The sequence below is a fragment of the Schistocerca serialis genome, chromosome 8 (genome assembly GCF_023864345.2).
Source record: "Schistocerca serialis cubense isolate TAMUIC-IGC-003099 chromosome 8, iqSchSeri2.2, whole genome shotgun sequence".
Lineage (NCBI taxonomy): Eukaryota > Metazoa > Arthropoda > Insecta > Orthoptera > Acrididae > Schistocerca > Schistocerca serialis.
Window position 1 is genome coordinate 252,906,721 of NC_064645.1, and position 19,318 is coordinate 252,926,038.

The window sequence follows — 19,318 nt, forward strand, 5'->3', positions numbered from 1 at the left end:
TGAAACTTGGGCCAAACAGCTTGGTACTTTCAGTAATAAAAGCAGGAGAATTAAAAGCAGCTCACGATCACAAGTTATTAGGGTGTGGAGGACAAAGGACAACAGATTGTGGCATAGCTGAACGATCTTGGTAAAGGACATTGACCATTATGTGAAGAACTACATGTAATGTGCACAATGTGCTGATTTGATTCATCAACAGGTCCCATCTCGAACATTAACAGAGGCATCCAAGACATTTGAAGTGGAGAGAATGAATATCTTGGTTCCATCTAACCAAACAACAGTGGGTAAGCGCTACATGTTATTTATCATAGACCAATTTTGATATTACGTCATGATGATTGCCATTCAAAATCATCAAGCAGGTACTGTTGCACAAGCAATGATGAATAACTGGTTATTCAAGGTTCACATCTGAGACACAGCAGTTATGGATCAAGGCACCAACTTCAGTCTGAAGTGATAAACCAAATATGTCACTTGTTACAAATAAGGGAACTAAGAACTAGTCCCCTGCAACTGCAAGCAAATGGGAGGGCTGAATCGGTTCACCATACGATCATTAAAATATTAAGCTATTATATAACTAGAAAGTTATTATGTAAATAGCCACCAAAACGACTAGGATGTGTCCGCAGCTCGTGGTCGTGCGGTAGCGTTCTTGCTTCCCGCGCCCGGGTTCCCGGGATCGATTCCCAGCGGGGTCTGGGATTTTCTCTGCCTCGTGATGACTGGGTGTTGTGTGATGTCCTTAGGTTTAAGTAGTTCTAAGTTCTAGGGGACTGATGACCATAGATGTTAAGTCCCATAGTGCTCAGAGCCATTTGAACCATCTTTGGCTAGGATGTTTACCTACCCTATGTTGTGTCTACATGTGATTCAAAAGTGCAAGATAGCATTGGGCTCTCACTGTTCAAGGCAGTTTGCAGAAGGAAGAAGCTGGTGCCTTTCAGAATTATTACATCTAAAATCACAAAAAATAGAGAGTCAGTATGAAAATTTGTGAAATCGTTAAAATGTACAGAAGTGAGTACAAATGGTGAATACTACACCACTCAAGCAGCAAAAGAAAATGGGATGACATACTATTAAAGTTGCTGGAATACAGGGTTGACTGATGGGTAGTGTTACCAAGTCCCTATACACTGAAAGACAAGACAAATAAATTTCTTACACACTATCCAGGACCATACCGAAATGTAACATTACAGTTTTGGACATGATCTACCATTGTCTACATGAGATGCATCAAAACCTTTTAAGAGCACTCCACATGCTTTACCAAAGGTGTCAGAACCATAAACGGTGAAGAAGGTAAAGGGCTAAAATGGAAGAAAGGAAACAGAAACTCACAGGTAGGATGGATGCAACGTGCCTTATGCAATCAGGTCACATCAATAAGTGACAAAATTTCTGTAATATAAGAAGAGCTTTATAACAAATTGTGATAAGTTCTTAACATTCTCTTATTTTTAGTTATATCTTGCTAGGATATAAAAATTTATATTTTCATTGGTTGATATGTTTTTTGGTAGTAGGGTTGGTAGATAATGTTGTTGTTGTTGTTGTGGTCTTCAGTCCTGAGACTGGTTTGATGCAGCTCTCCATGCTATTCTATCCTGTGCAAACTTCTTCATTTCCCAGTACCTACTGCAACCTACATACTTCTGAATCTCCTTGGTGTATTCATCTTTTGGTCTCCCTCTACGATTTTTATCCTCCACGCTGCCCTCCAATACTAAATTGGTGATCCCTTGATGCCTCAGAACATGTCCTACCAACCGAGCCCTTCTTCTAGTCAAGTTGTGCCACAAACTTCTCTTCTCCCCAGTCCTATTCAATACTTCCTCATTAGTTATGTGATCTACCCATCTAATCTTCAGCATTCTTCTGTAGCACCACATTTCGAAAGCTTCTATTCTCTTCTTGTCTAAACTATTTATCATCCATGTTTCACTTCCATACATGGCTACACTCCATACAAATACTTTCAGAAACAACTTCCTGACACAACTCGATGTTAACAAATTTCTCTTCTTCAGAAATACTTTCCTTTCCATTGCCAGTTTACATTTTATATCCTCTCTACTTCAACCATCATGTTATTTTGCCCCCCAAATAGCAAAACTCCTTTACTACTTTAAGTGTCTAATTTCCTAATCTAATACCCTCAGCATCACCTGACTTAATATGACTACATTCCATTATCCTCGTTTTACTTTTGTTGATGTTAATCTTATATCCTTCTTTCAAGACACTATCCATTCCGTTCAACTGCTCTTCTGAGTCCTTTGCTGTCTCTGACAGAATTACAATGTCATTGGCGAACCTCAAAGTTTTTATTTCTTCTCCATGGAATTTCATACCTACTACGAATTTTTCTTTTGTTTCCTTCACTGATTGCTCAATATAGAGATTGAATAACATCGGGGAGAGGCTACAACCCTGTCTCACTCCCTTCCCAACCACTGCTTCCCTTTCATGCCCCTCGACTCTTATAACTGCCATCTGCTTTCTGTACAAATTGTAAATAGTCTTTTGCTCCCTGTATTTTACCCCTGCCACCTTCATAATTTGAAAGAGCGTATTCCAGTCAACATTGTCAAAAGCTTTCTCTAAGTCTTCAAATGCTAGAAACATAGGTTTGCCTTTCCTTAATCTAGCTTCTAAGATAAGTCGTAGGGTCAGTATTGCCTCACGTGTTCCGATATTTCTACGGAATCCAAACTGATCTTCCCCAAGGTTGGCTTCTACTAGTTTTTCCATTCGTCTGTAAAGAATTCGCGTTAGTATTTTGCAGCCATTACTTATTAAACTGATAGTTTGGTAATTTTCACATCTGTCAACACCTGCTTTCTTTGGGATTGGAATTGTTATATTCTTGTTGAAGTCTGAGGGTATTTCGCCTGTCTCATACATCTTGCTCACCAGATGGTAGAGTTTTGTCAGGACTGGCTCTCCCAAGGCTGTCAGTAGTTCTAATGGAATGTTGTCTACTCCCGGGGCCTTGTTTCAACTCAGGTCTTCCAGTGCTCTGTCAAACTCTTCACGCAGTATTGGATCTCCCATTTCATCTTCATCTACATCCTCTTCCATTTCCATAATATTGTCCTCAAGTACATCGCCCTTGTATAGACCCTCTATATACTCCTTCCACCTTTCTGCTTTCCCTTCTTTGCTTAGAACTGTGTTTCCATCTGAGCTCTTGATATTTATACAAGTGGCTCTCTTTTCTCCAATATCCACACATTTGTCCTCTAGCCATCCCTGCTTAGCCATTTTGCACTTCCTGTCGATCTCATTTTTGAGACATTTGTATTCCTTTTTGCCTGCTTCATTTACTGCATTTTTATATTTTCTCCTTTCATCTATTAAATTCAATATTTCTTCTGTCACCCAAGGATTTCTACTAGCCCTCATCTTTATACCCACATGATCCTCTGCTGCCTTCACTACTTCATCCCTCAAAGCTACCCATTCTTCTGCTACTGTATTTCTTTCCCCCATTCCTGTCAATTGTTCCCTTATGCTCTCCCTGAAACTTTGTACGACCTCTGGTTTAGTCAGTTTATCCATGTCCCATCTCCTTAAATTACCACCTTTTTGTAGTTTCTTCAGTTTTAATCTACAGTTCATAACCAATAGATTGTGGTCAGAGACCACACCTCCTCGTGGAAATGTCTTACAATTTAAAACCTGGTTCCTAAATCTCTGTCTTACCATTATATAATCTATCTGAAACCTGTCACTATCTCCAGGCTTCTTCCATGTATACAACCTTCTTTTAAGATTCTTGAACCAAGTCTTAGGTATGATTAAGTTGTGCTCTATGCAAAATTCTACCAGGCGGCTTCCTCTTACATTTCTTACCCCCAATCCATAGTCACCTACTATGTTTCCTTCTCTCTCTTTTCCTACTGATGAATTCCAGTCACCCATGACTATTAAATTTTTGTCTCCCTTCACTATCTGAATAATTTCTTTTATTTCGTCATACATTTCTTCAATTTCTTCATCATCTGCAGAGCTAGTTGGCATATAAACTTGTACTACTGTGGTAGGGGTGGGCTTCATATGTATCTTGGCCACAATAATGCAATCACTATGCTGTGTGTAGTAGCTTACTCGCATTCCTATTTTCCTATTCATTATTAAACCTACTCCTGCATTACCCCTATTTGATTTCGTGTTTGTAACCCTATAGTCACCTGACCTGAAGTCTTGTTCCTCCTGCCACCAAACTTCACTAATTCCCACTATATCTAACTTTAACCTATCCATTTCCCTTTTTAATTTTCTAACCTACCTGCCCGATTAAGGGATCTGACATTCCACGCTCCGATCCGTAGAATGCCAGTTTTCTTTCTTCTGATAATGTCATCCGCTTGAGTAGTCCCCACCCGGAGATCCGAATGGGGGACTATTTTACCTCTGGAATATTTTACCCAAGAGAATGCCATCATCGTTTAACCATAAAGTAAAGCTGCATGCCCTCGGTAAAAATTATGGCTGTAGTTTCCCCTTGCTTTCAGCCGTTCGCAGTACCAGCACAGCAAGGCTGTTTTGGTTAGTGTTACAAGACCAGATCAGTGAATCATCCAGACTGTTGCCCCTGCAACTACTGAAAAGGCTGCTGTCCCTCTTTAGGAACCACACATTTGTCTGGCCTCTCAACAGATACCCCTTCGTTGTGGTTGCACCTACGGTATGGCTATCTGTATCGCTGAGGCACACAAGCCTCCCCACCAACGGCAAGGTCCATGGTTCATGGGGCGAGGGGGGGGGGGGTGTTAGATAATATGGTGTGTAAATGCAACAATGCACTAGGGTCAGTCATATCATTATTGGTATATGGAAAATGTGTGTCTGATCTTTTAAGAGGGGTGGGGGGAGAATGATATGGATTCCTTGCCCTCAGGTAGTGTTACCACCAAGGGCAATCATGACTCGTGCAATAATTGTGGTGGTGCTACACCTATTCAGTGGAGAAGTGGTGAACATGCCACGGACACAGCAATTCGAGGGAGGAGTAATCTTGTCCAGGCAGGAGGATGTCATACTAACCAGCCATCATTGGATACTGAGGTTGACTTACAATGCTTGGGAAGTAAGGAATGAGGTATGGAGGCTGGAGGAGATGTTCACCAGATTGCATCTCGAGGCTGAATGGAAAGCAATATTAGAAAAGATATGAGGAGAGTATCAGGGGTTACATGTGTCATATGAACAGCTATGAGAGCCGTTGTGCCAAGTGATAGACCTAGCACCATATGCATGGTGATGTCAAGGAAATGGGGGCTAGTCACAGGTGAGAAATTGTTAAGGACAGTCTTTGGAATGGCAGGTACCAACAATAATGGAAAGTCCAGGCTGGAATATCAACAATTATGAATGGAATAGATTGATGCTCAATGTAGAGATGAACTGTTGAATAGCAGACAAGCACAACAAAAAGAGTGTTACAATCTGGCCAGAGCACCTGGAGATAGCGGTCAAGTGTGTGTGAGATTGTGTAAATGTACGTGTGTGTTTTCTTCTGTTTTCTGAAGAAGGCTTTAGCTAAAAGCTCAGCATCTAACAGTCTTTTCATTGTGCCAGTCTGTGACTCAACATGTCATCTTTATGGTCAGAAGCAATCTATCCTTTCCTTAATTATAGGCACTGACAAGATTCAGAGAAATAGTAATAACAGAGCAGCCAGGGAATGGCACACCACAAAATCAACAAGCCTGGGAAATAATGTGTTAAATAATTCTTGACTGATGCAAGAATTAACTACAGAGCTAACTGGGTACATGAAAACAGTCATGGGTACAGTAAATCAGCATTTAAACATGATACAGACCTGCTGGGTGTTAGGATAGCAGTAATGAGACTTAGTTGATAGCATTGGGAATGCAAGAGTAGAAGTGATTGCCTTACAGGAAACACTACACCATGCATTACATAGAAACTCAGTCCTACACTACTACCTCCAGGACAGTTCACAACCAGTGATAGAAGCTCCAGGAAGAACTAACAGCTGGCCTGCAGCATGTAGTGAAATGAACAGAGCAGAGCTTGTTGTTATTCTATAGTATGGCAACAGTAAAAATTATCATCAATAGAACACAACTCCATATTCCATATAGATACTGCTACAGTTTTCAGTGGCAAATGTTGACGCATGTTACAAATGTCTTACAGCCTATTCCAATCCAGTAAAATGGAAAGTTTTGAGGAAATATGTACAAGTAAAGATCCAAGAAGTAATGTTGGTCCCTAGGTAGAGGGAGAAGCTACACGTTGATGTTGAGGATGGGTTATACCAATGCCACAGGGAAAGAGTTACTACACACATCAAAAAAAGTTTTGCATCACCCCAGTTCCAAGAATTCCTGAAGATAGATGTTGACTGTGGACATTGTATCACAGACACAGTCCCTTTGACTGTTCAGAGATGTGAGTAAACCTGCGCAAAGATGTAAACAACAATGCATGAGTGGCACCTATTAGACGGAGGGGGTCCAACAGCCGATCAGTTCCAGTCATTCCACCAGGAAGGAGGTACACGGCTCGTGTTGTCTGTAGTTCAACCATGCCTCGATGGTCAATACCATGGTTAAATCACATCAGCATTGTTACTGTGTGCCAGGAAGGGCTTTCAACAAGGGAAGTGTCCAGACATCTTTTAGTGAACCAAAGCATGTTGTTTGGACATGGAGGAGATACAGAGAGACAGGAACTGTCAATGACATGCCTTGCTCAGGCCACACAAGGGCAACTACTGCAGTGGATGACCACTACATCCGGATTATGGCTTAGAGGAACCCTGACAACAATGCCACCATATTGAATAATGGCTTTTGTGCAGCCACAGGATGTCGTGTTATGACTCAAACTGTGCACAATAGGCTGCATGATGTGCAGGACATCCATGGCGAGGTCCATCTTTGTAACCATGACACCATGCATTGCAGTACAGATGGACCCAACAACATGCCGAATGGACCGCTCAGGACTGGGTAACACATTCTCTTCACTGATGAGTGTCGCATATGCCTTCAACCAGACAATCATTGGATACATGTTTAGAGACAACCTGGTCAGGCTGAACGCCTTAGACACACTGTCCAGCAAGGTGCAGACACTGCTGGTGGTCATGGAAGGTGCTGTAATGGCTGTACGATACGTGACTGCCATCCTCCAACTGACAGTGCAACCATTTTGGCAGCATACTCGAGAGGAATTAATCTTTGTGGATGACAATTCATGCCCCCATCATGCACATCTTGTGAATGTATTCCTCCAGGATAACAACATCACTCAACTACTGTGGCCAGCATGTTCTCCAGACATGAACCCTATTGAACATGCCTGGGATAGATTAAAAAGGGCTGTTCATGAATGAGGTGACCCACCAACCACTATGAAGGATCTACACTGAATCGCCATTGAGGAGTGGGACAATCTGGACCAACAGTGCCTTGATGGACTTACAGATAGTATCCCATGACAAATACAGGCATGCATCAATGCAAGAGGACATGCTACTGGGTATTAGAGGTACCGGTGTGTACAACAATCTGGACCACCACCTCTGAAGTTCTCACTGTATGGTGGTACAACATGCAATGTGTGGTTTTCATGAGCAATAAAAAGGGCAGAAATGATGTTTATGTTGATCTCTATTTCAATTTTCCGTACAGGTTCCGGAACTCTCAGAACTGAGGTGATGCAAATTTTTTTTTGACGTGTGTATATGCCCAATGAGGATGGTCCAGTCTGACACAAAAATATGTGAGGTACAGTTATTCCTAGGTAAAATGGGTGCTGTAGGATGCTAAAGGGATGTCCTGATACCACACCCTTAGTTCCAAAGTGTTGATATGCACTAGATTTAATCCATATTTGCACTGGAAGAAGTGATTATAAATTGTTACGAACAGGGTTGACCCAACGGAATCATGAGATTGGAACTGTGAGGTAGTGGGTTAATGGTACAACCTGTGATACAATAGGATTTACTTTCAATCTCCAAGCTGCTACCACTGGGACCACTATAATGAATGTGACACAGTTGTTGAGTTGTTGCTATACTAGCCTGAACAACCATTAGACTTGTTTCCCACTCAGAAATGAACCGACCTGAGTAACGCCTTGAAGCCTGACCTTTTCTGTTTGATGTATTTAGTGCTCAAAGCCATGCACAAAGATTGTATTAGTGCTGAGCAGATCTTGCGCCATGTAAGGCTGTACCATGATAAACAAAGCAATAAAATCATAACCTTGACTGATTCAGTTTCTGGTACCGCTGTGGCTCTGATTCTGCTTTGCAAGACCTGCATCTACTTTAAGTGGAGAACCACTCAGTCTAAGGAGCTCCCATTATGCTAGCTACCAATAGACTGGGTTAATCATAGGATATAGCATTTGGTTTAATAGAACTATGTGCTTTAAATTAAATTGGAATAATGAGTAGTGGAGAATGTTGTGTTGAGATCTCTTTTGTCCAGAAATATAAAAATGAACCAATCTGGAGACTAGATTTTTTCAGAGGAGTGAGGAATGTTGCGCGATGGATAAGCATGGTGTAATGAACTGCCCAGCATCAAATCAGTAAAATGATGTCACAGGGGGCGAAGTGTCCATCAGCCTGAAGGCCAGCCACTATGGAGAAAGAAAGTATTTTCAGAGTGCAAGGGTACTCATTCAGCATGCTGACACTGCAGCATATGACAGCCACTGCCTCTAAAAGACAAAGTCGGGACACCTTATGGCAGTGGCAGGCCATCTGGAAGCACTGCCCAAGCAAAAAAAAAAAAAAAAAAACAAAAAAAAAAAAAACAAAAAAAAAAAAAAACCCCAAGACAAATGAAGTCGTTTTTGCCTAATGGCTATGGTAGGGCACTCTAGCCTGTTATGACTTCTGGGCTCAAGTGCTGGCATGGGAGGACTATTAGCCAGTCTGGCTCTCCCATTTGTACCTCCTAAGTTAGACCCTCACTCTCAGATGCTCATTGTATCCAGTTGCATACAGGTGTGTATGATATGCCATGTAACACAGTGTGTGACAGCCGATGATTACAAGACAGAGGCCACTTGCACTACAAGGTACAGAACCCAGCCACCTTCTGTGGACTTTGCCATGAGTAGTTGCAGGCCCCTACCTGAGCTGAAAGTCTGCATACAGTCATCTTGGTACCTCCACACCACTGGGTCACCCACTTGGTGACTTCCTACTACTGATTGCTACCTCCCTGGGGCTGTGATTTCAAGAATGGGCCATCTGGCTGCCCAGATGCACTGTCACTGTTATTCAGCCTGTGTGGGCCCTCACTGTTGCTGACCACTGTCAGGGTGTGCGCAAGCTATCGCCTTCAGTCACACTGGGCACCTCGGCTTAAACGTCGTCGACAGATGGCGGCCAAGCTGTCTGGGGCCGTCTTTGTGATCTTTCACTGATTGTACACCACTTGTATCAGGCCTCTGCAGCTGCACTAATGGTGGCAGCCATCACCACTCATGGCTGATGCCTGCCTGGTGTGCAAACCACTGATAATGGGAAGCCAAGAGCTATGGCCACCTATGTCACAGAGGACAATAACCTTCTCTCCAGCTGCAATTCTGTCCCTGTAATTGGCATGAATAGAAGACTTTTTTAAACAGGAATGTTTTACTGATGATTCTAAATAAGATTTCAGACACCACCAGCTCTGCAGCCCATGTCCTGGCAAGGAAACAGCACTCTAAACTGTCTTGAAAGCAGCCAATTCACTTGCCACCTTAGGACCACATCTTGACCTCTATACATCTGAAAAAGTATTTAGTGCACATCTTTTCATATAGGTAGACCACTACTAAGCCTGTTGACGATATTAATGTCCACACAAAAGTTATCTGCTTTGGGTAATCCAGCATCCAGTTGGTGAGCATATTCTGCATCTTGACTCAAGGGACCTGATTGCCTGCACACAATAAGTCATCACAAAATGACTGAGAAATCATAGACTTTTAGCAGAATGCCCTCCTACACAACATTATTGTTACCACTCCTCCTGAAATTTGTCTTCCAAATTCTCTGAAGAAAGTAGTATGCTGAAAGAGTTACTGTATCCAAAGTTTGAAATCAGTTGAGGAACACATTAAGAGTGTTATTCTGAGCCCATACTGTCTGTGACTTGGAGATCATATATGGTCAGCATGGTGCTTATATTAAAATATAAATTTATGTAGTGTAAATATGTGGAATAATGAGCAGTGTACAAATCTGAACTAAAGTAAATATTTGTACAAGGCTGTATTTCGTTTAGGATCATTGTCTTGTAGAATTTTTAAAATGACAACCTGTTTACAATAATTTGTATTATTTACTACAATACCCCTGATTGCAGTTTTGACCTGGAGTCATTATGAAGTGATAACAGGCTGAAAACAACAGTTGTCAACATTAACACACTGACTAAAGCAGATGAGAGCTCCTATGGATCATATCAGCATTTGTCACATACCGGTGGTGTATGCAGTGAATGCTGACATGCGATATAGAGCCTCACATGCCTTTTTTTAAATTAATGTTGACAACTGCTGTGCATCAGCACCTACCACCTGATAATGGTCTAAGGTCAAAAAATTTCAGATGTGTAAATAGTAATAAATAATATTGTCAATAGTGAACATAATGAAATCACAGCTTGGCACTAAACTCTGTGAATGTTGTATATATAATTCTCTACTGAGTGTCTAAATAATGGCAGTATCCATATGTGGATTTTGTGTGTTCAGTTGACAATAAAGGTGTAATCCAAATGGAGTGAGCTATAATTATTTCAAGTAGTACACTGAGTTTATTCCTACAAGAATAGCAAGAACATATAAAACTTGGTTTTCTAATTGATTATCCTGCATACAAAGCAGTAATTATTTTCATGTGTCTCTATCTATGAAAAAAACATCTAATGGTACAACACAAGTACAATTGAGTGTGCTCTTCATGGCAGTTTACAGATTTTGGTGGCAGTTACCAGTAACTTATTCTGAAAGAAAACACTGAAAATATGTCTTTTTTCAGCATTTATCTCAAAAACAACATTATTTATTACTAAAAATCCTTCTGTTGTCAAATAAATGACTTTTTGTTACTTTCACACACACTGTAAACAAAATTATTGTGTTGTGATAGTATTGGTACTTAGGATAGTCAGAATCCATACCTGATCATCCTTGCTTGAAACATTTTGGCACTCTACTAGAACAATATATGAAAATATGTTTATTGACCAAGGGATTTTCTGTCTATAGAGAGAGATCCGTGTCAGTCCAAGTTCATCTGGTAGGTTAAGGTAGATGTAACGAGCTGATGTCCATTCTCTCCAGGAGTCTTCCATAACCTTGAACAAAGGAAGATTCATTGAACCAAATAAATTAGAAGTTAACACGTAGAAACAAAACAAAAAGTCTTTCTGATTATTAGCTTTTAAAGAAAAAATAACAGATTAATCATTACGTATTGAATATATATTCTTACCAGGATTGTTTTCTTGCATTGAAAGAATGAATAATGTCACTTGTTGCTTTGCAGTGAACAGTTTCTTGAATAATTATCACATACAGATGCTGTTCACTGTATATCAAGCAACATAAGGAGAAGGAATAGGAGAAACTTGCAGTTGTTACTATACACACTATAGAAATTTCACAGTACTTTCAAATGTATTTTCATTATAATGAAAGTAAAATGAAACATAACATTAATAGTTTTTGAGACAGAATAGTACTATCTTCTACTAACAGCAGGAATGAGTTTCATATCTATTTAGTAACAATGGTTTCCAGAATGAGATTTTCACTCTGCAGCGGAGTGTGCGCTGATATGAAACTTCCTGGCAGATTAAAACTGTATGCCCGACCGAGACTCGAACTCGGGACCTTTGCCTTTCGCGGGCAAGTGCTCTACCACCGAGCTACCGAGTTCGAGTCTCGGTCGGGCACACAGTTTTAATCTGCCAGGAAGTTTCAACAATGGTTTGTTTGTTGCATATTTTCTCTCCTGATCAAGGGTTTGGAGGAACCCTAAGTGTGTGTGTGTATTGTGAACATTAGTTCTCCTGTTATCCAAGTTTTATTGTGTGTGGTTGAATAATTCTAAAAATGCAGGCAAGTTACAGATTAAACATTTCTTTTTAAATTCATGTGTGAAGTCAGTGTTTCCTATGAAAGTATCTGGAAATAGGAAATTGTTTCTCTGTCATAAATATTGCCAGTGTATTGGATTCAATGTCTAACAATTTTGATTTATTTTTACTTTATTCTTGAGCAGCTTATAAAAATCTTTGACAACAGGATGCCCCCTCCCCAGTAGCTTTCCTTCTCTGAACCATTTTCATTGTTGTGTGCTTCAGTATCACAGTGACTGCTCTACTGTCAAAATATGCACTGATTGCTCAATTTGATATTCTGTGTCCATGCACATTTCATTCCAATAGCACTTTTGTTTGGTTATCAACAAAACTTCACAAGTAGTAGAAAGTTACATTAGAATGTAAAATACATTTATTTTCTTTTTGGATCATTTAATAATTTGTGAAGGCTGTCTGAATAATTTGTACACAACATCTCATTGTGTTACTTCATGGGATGTTTTTTGTTTCATGTGGGCTATAATGGATTATGGTAGCCACAGTAAGAAGTGTAATATCATCAACCCGAAATATGTTGAAGAAATGTAAAAGATGCTGTATAAAAAGGGTAATAATGAAGTTCAAGAGAATCTTGTATATGCAGTGGACATAGATTGTGTTGACAAAATTTAAATTCAGCAGTAAGATTCAGAAAGTGAGGAAGATTTCACTGATATTGATGAGGAAGTACTCGAGGAAAACAATCATTACTGGATTGGAAATTACAAAGGGACAAAATAAATAAGTTTTCACCACCACAGATAGTGCTTTTCAGGGACTATAACATGATTCATAAGTTACCTGGATGTAAAGATGTGATGAAAACAGTGAGAATTCCTTTGGAATCCTGGAATTGCCTCCTATTTGATGACATTTTGTTCATTATAGTTCTGTTTGAAAACCAGCACACAGAGAATGCTGAAGCTTAATTTAGCATGAAAGAGATATAAAACCAACAGATGCTATTGAATTTAAAGCCATCTTCATTGTTTTGTTTTTAGCTGGCATTAACAAAACTAAAATACGAACTTAGAGGCCTTGTCGAAAACTGGTGGAGACAGTACTGAAAAATTTTAAATTGTAATGAACATCAAAAATTTTGAATTCATCATGCAGTGCCTTAAGATTCGATAATCATCCAACTCTCGGCAATGGCACCAAAGATGAAGTCAACAATATGGATAACAATACAGCTTTGCTGGAAATGTACACTATTGGTTAGTGGTTATATTTTTTGCAATGATCAATATGAGTGTGATCAATTCATGTGGAATTTATTTTCACAACAATGAAAGTTATATCACAAGATAATGATATCTGAAACAATTATCTCATGCATTAGTTTCACATCATTTCATTCAAAGAAGTTTAGAAACCTCAAGAATTCACATGCATCTTCAACAGATGTCAAAATGTTATAAGCCAACATGTAAAGAAGAAGCAGAAGAAGAAAGCAGAAATGAAGAAAATGAGAATGAGGTCAAGAGGAAAAAGTGTAGTTCCTGCATATTACAGAAAAGACTGCCAAAATATTGTTGCAATGTTTGTGTGTCCATCTGTTTGATGCACATAGAAACTTTTTGCATTGATAACAATGAAACTCATCTTTGTTACCATAATCCAACAGTGATGATACAGAAATTGAAAGATTAATATTTCTATTGTTGTCATGCTCTTATGTTAACTTTGTCTTTCTGTAAAGATATTAGCCTTATTATGTTTAGTCAGTGAAATTTAATAAAAAAGCAAGTGAAGTAATAATAATAATCAATACATTCAAATGAATGCAGAAGGATATAAATTAACAGCATCACACCAATGATTTTCAGACGTTATAACTACCACTGGATAACTTGCATCAACAAAAAGAATTTATGGATGCTTTCAAGAAGGTGATATGTATTTCAGTAGGTCAGTGGAAGTGACGTTATTAAGCAGCACCACAGAAAAGAGTGTGATAGTTGGGAGTCGTGACTGACAGATCACTTTGCGGATGAGTTCACCTTTCTCTGTAAAAAGTACCATGCATATCACCATCAATCAGTACAATAGAAAACAATCAGTATGCTATGCAAGTGTGGCATTTGGTGCAGCATTTTTCACAAAGAATACACTGACTTATGTATGGTCCCATATGGTATCACAGTTACTCAAATGTACTTCATGATCAAAAGTATCCAGACACCTCACTGAAAACGACTTACAAGTTTGTGGCACCCTCCATTGGTAATTCTGGAATACAGTATGGTGTTGGCCCTCCTTAGCCTTGATGACAGCTTGCACACTTGCAGGCATACATTCAGTCAGGTGCTGGAAGGTTTCTTGAGGAATGGCAGTCCATTCTTCATGGAATTTTGTACTGAGAAGAGGTATCAGCATCGGTTGGTGAGGCCTCACATGAAGTCGACATTGGAAAACATCCCAAAGGTGTTCTATAGGATTCAGGTCAGGATGCTATGCAGGCCAGTCCATTACAGGAATGTTATTGTCATGTAACCACTCTGCCACAGGCTGTGCATTATGAACAGGTGCTTGATTGTGTTGAAAGATGCAATTGCCATCCCCAAATTGCTCTTCAGCAGTGGGAAGCAAGAAGGTGCTTAAAACATCAATGTAGGCCTGTGCTATGATAAAGCCATGTAAAACAACAAGATGTGCAAGCCCCCTCCATGAAAAAACACAACCACACCATGACACCACTGCCTCTGAATTTTACTGTTGGCACTTCACACGCTGGCAGATAATGTTCACTGGACATTCACCATGCCCACACCCTGCCATCAGATTGCCAGACTGTGTACTGTGATTCATCACTTCACACAATGTTTTTCCACTGTTCAATCATCCAATGTTTATGCTCCTTACACCAAGTGAGGTGTTGTTTGGTATTTACCAGTGTGATGTGTGGCTTATGTGCAGCCACTTGACCATGAAATCCAAGTTTTCTCACCTCCCAACTAACTCTCATAGCACTTGCAGTGGATCCTGATGCAGTTTGGAATTCCTGTGTGATGGTCTGGATAGATGTCTGCCTATTACACATTATGACTCTCTTCAACTGTCGGCAGTCTCTGTCAGTCAACATACCTGTGCGCTACTGTGCTGTACGTGTCCCTTCATGTTTGCACTTCACTATCACATCGGAAACAGTGGACCTAGGGATGTTTAGGAGTGTGAAAATCTCACATACAGACGTATGATACAAGGCTATTACAAATGATTGAAGCGATTTCATAAATTCACTGTTGCTCCATTCATTGACATATGGTCACGACACACTACAGATACATAGAAAAACTCATAAAGTTTTGTTCGGCTGAAGCCGCACTTCAGGTTTCTGCCGCCAGAGCGCTCGAGAGCGCAGTGAGACAAAATGGCGACAGGAGCCGAGAAAGCGTATGTCATGCTTGAAATGCACTCACATCAGTCAGTCATAACAGTGCAACGACACTTCAGGACAAAGTTCAACAAAGATCCACCAACTGCTAACTCCATTCGGTGATGGTATGCGCAGTTTAAAGCTTCTGGATGCCTCTGTAAGGGGAAATCAATGGGTTGGCCTGCAGTGAGCGAAGAAACGGTTGAACGCGTGTGGGCAAGTTTCACGCGTAGCTGCGGAAGTCGACGAATAAAGCAAGCAGGGAGCTAAACGTACCACAGCCGACGGTTTGGAAAATCTTACGCAAAAGGCTAAAGCAGAAGCATTTCTTCAACAGGAGATTGGAAAACCAATGGATCGGTCGTGGTGGAGATCATGATCAGCAATTCATGTCATGGCCTCCACGCTCTCCCGACTTAACCCCATGCAATTTCTTTCTGTGGGGTTATGTGAAAGATTCAGTGTTTAAACCTTCTCTACCAAGAAACGTGCCAGAACTGCGAGCTTGCATCAACGATGCTTTCGAACTCATTGATGGGGACATGCTGCGCCGAGTGTGGGAGGAACTTGATTATCGGCTTGATGTCTGCCGAATCACTAAAGGGGCACATATTGAACATTTGTGAATGCCTAAAAAAACTTTTTGAGTTTTTGTATGTGTGTGGAAAGCATTGTGAAAATATCTCAAATAATAAAGTTATTGTAGAGCTGTGAAATCGCTTCAATCATTTGTAATAATCCTGTACAAGTGACACCCAATCACCTGACCACATTTGACATCCATGAGTTCTGCGTAGCACCCCATTCTGCTCTCTCACAATGTCTAATGACTACTGAGGTCGCTGATATGGAGTACCTGGCAGTAGGTGGCAGCACAATACACCTAATATGAAAAACATATGTTTTTGGGGGTGTCCAAATACTTTTGAGCACATAGTGTAAGTCTCTACGATAATGGTATCTCTCCAAATGTGCAGGGCATCTAGTGAAGCAGTGATTATTGGAGTACAATATTGGACTGCCAAGGAAAAGGAAGATGACCAGAATTTAACAACTTGTCAACAGTGAGGTTAGAGATGCAGCATAGTGCTGAGAAATGTAAGGATGAGAAATGAAATTTGCTATGATCTTGATAACTGGAATGATCTGGCATTTAATGAAGTAATTCTAGAAAGTGACAGAAGAATTAAGTCATATTAGCCAAATGGGCATTTGAACTCTATTATTTCTAAATACAATGTATTAACCATTATAACACTTGGTGATTGGTGAACAATGTATGCACAGCAGACTTAACTGCTATGAAGCACACAAGTGGAGTGTTTGTGACTAAGGGATGGCTGGCAAGGTTTCCCTTCAATAAACCCTGCAACAGTTTCTCTCTAGGAACAACAGCAGATTCAGGTACTGGTAAAGCCAACATGTGCTGTAATCCACTGCATATAATGTCACTGAATATGGCTGTCAGGGCAGCCACAAACATCACAAGAGTTTCACTTCAGCCTTATTTGCTCTGCTCTTGAAAGCTAGTATTGAAAAAAAATTGAACACTAAGAAATATTTTCCATAAAAATAGCATGATTATTTTAGCTTCATAATTATTCTCCAGCTATAGCGATGGCATTCCAACCGCTATCAGCAATATGGCAGAGGACTCAATTAGTCACCTCAGTACTTACAACAGGTGACCAGAAAGTTTCCATTCAAAGACCATAAAGTCCTGAACTGGTATTTCAATCAGATAAAATTGCTGTGAGCATTGAAGCAATCACTGCTCTGAGAGACTAGTTTCAAGATGCATGTTTGGTGAAACATTGCATCCTGCTGTGTGAAGAGTTCATAATTGTCTGAAATACATCAGGCAGGCTGAAGGCATGATAATCGCATGGGCAGAGGTCAGACTATAGAGCAGGTGGTGGAGTGTCTCCCACTTGGGTTCACATGGCTTGTGTGTTACGACATTTGCGATTCAAGGATGTGCATTATCATGAATCCCTGATGGATATCAACCAGTGTTTGTCCTTAGGCAGCCAAGAAAGGAATAATAGCATGCTGGCTCTCTTTGGATACATTAGGTAATAAGATTTCCACAGTCTGTGCTTCTGCATTTATCACATGCAACTCGGAAAGACATGAATACCATGTTAATCACTTGCTTACATGCTGGTACTTGTATATACACATTGGGATCATACTATTTTGCATATATACTGAAGAAATGCCCTCAAATGGAAACTTTGTGATTGTCCCTTGTATTTATTTATTCTTGACAGTTACAGTTACCTGGGAAGCTAACACAGGTCATATGATTCACATTATTGTGAATAAAAGAATATATATATATATATATATATATATATATATATATATATATATATATATATATATATATATGTGTGGATGGATATGTGCGTGTGTGCGAGTGTATACCTGTCCTTTTTTCCCCCTAAGGTAAGTCTTTCCGCTCCCGGGATTGGAATGACTCCTTACCCTCTCCCTTAAAACCCACTTCCTTTTGTCTTCCCCTCTCCTTCCCTCTTTCCTGATGAGGCAACAGTTTGTTGCGAAAGCTTGAATTTTGTGTGTATGTTTATGTTTGTTTGTGTGTCTATCGACCTGCCAGCGCTTTTGTTCGGTAAGTCACCTCATCTTTGTTTTTATATATAATTTTTCCCACGTGGAACGTTTCCTTCCATTATACTGATATCATATATATATATATATATATATATATATATATATATATATATATATATATATATATATATATATATACACTCCTGGAAATGGAAAAAAGAACACATTGACACCGGTGTGTCAGACCCACCATACTTGCTCCGGACACTGCGAGAGGGCTGTACAAGCAATGATCACACGCACGGCACAGCGGACACACCAGGAACCGCGGTGTTGGCCGTCGAATGGCGCTAGCTGCGCAGCATTTGTGCACCGCCGCCGTCAGTGTCAGCCAGTTTGCCGTGGCATACGGAGCTCCATCGCAGTCTTTAACACTGGTAGCATGCCGCGACAGCATGGACGTGAACCGTATGTGCAGTTGACGGACTTTGAGCGAGGGCGTATAGTGGGCATGAGGGAGGCCGGGTGGACGTACCGCCGAATTGCTCAACACGTGGGGCGTGAGGTCTCCACAGTACATCGATGTTGTCGCCAGTGGTCGGTGGAAGGTGCACGTGCCCGTCGACCTCGGACTGGACCGCAGCGACGCACGGATGCACGCCAAGACCGTAGGATCCTACGCAGTGCCGTAGGGGACCGCACCGCCACTTCCCAGCAAATTAGGGACACTGTTGCTCCTGGGGTATCGGCGAGGACCATTCGCAACCGTCTCCATGAAGCTGGGCTACGGTCCCGCACACCGTTAGGCCGTCTTCCGCTCACGCCCCAACATCGTGCAGCCCGCCTCCAGTGGTGTCGCGACAGGCGTGAATGGAGGGACGAATGGAGACGTGTCGTCTTCAGCGATGAGAGTCGCTTCTGCCTTGGTGCCAATGATGGTCGTATGCGTGTTTGGCGCCATGCAGGTGAGCGCCACAATCAGGACTGCATACGACCGAGGCACACAGGGCCAACACCCGGCATCATGGTGTGGGGAGCGATCTCCCACACTGGTCGTACACCACTGGTGATCGTCGAGGGGACACTGAATAGTGCACGGTACATCCAAACCGTCATCGAACCCATCGTTCTACCATTCCTAGACCGGCAAGGGAACTTGCTGTTCCAACAGGACAATGCATGTCCGCATGTATCCCGTGCC

General features: G+C 41.0%; 1 protein-coding gene across 1 annotated transcript in view; it reads right to left on the reverse strand.

The window, feature by feature from the left end:
• The window catches only part of LOC126416507 (uncharacterized), a 431,842-nt gene that overhangs the window by 16,093 nt on the left and 396,431 nt on the right, over positions 1-19,318 (reverse strand). Inside the window, exon 5 of the mRNA XM_050084248.1 lies at positions 11,196-11,372. Coding sequence (XP_049940205.1) covers positions 11,196-11,372 — 177 coding nt within the window. The remainder of the gene's footprint in view (positions 1-11,195; positions 11,373-19,318) is intronic.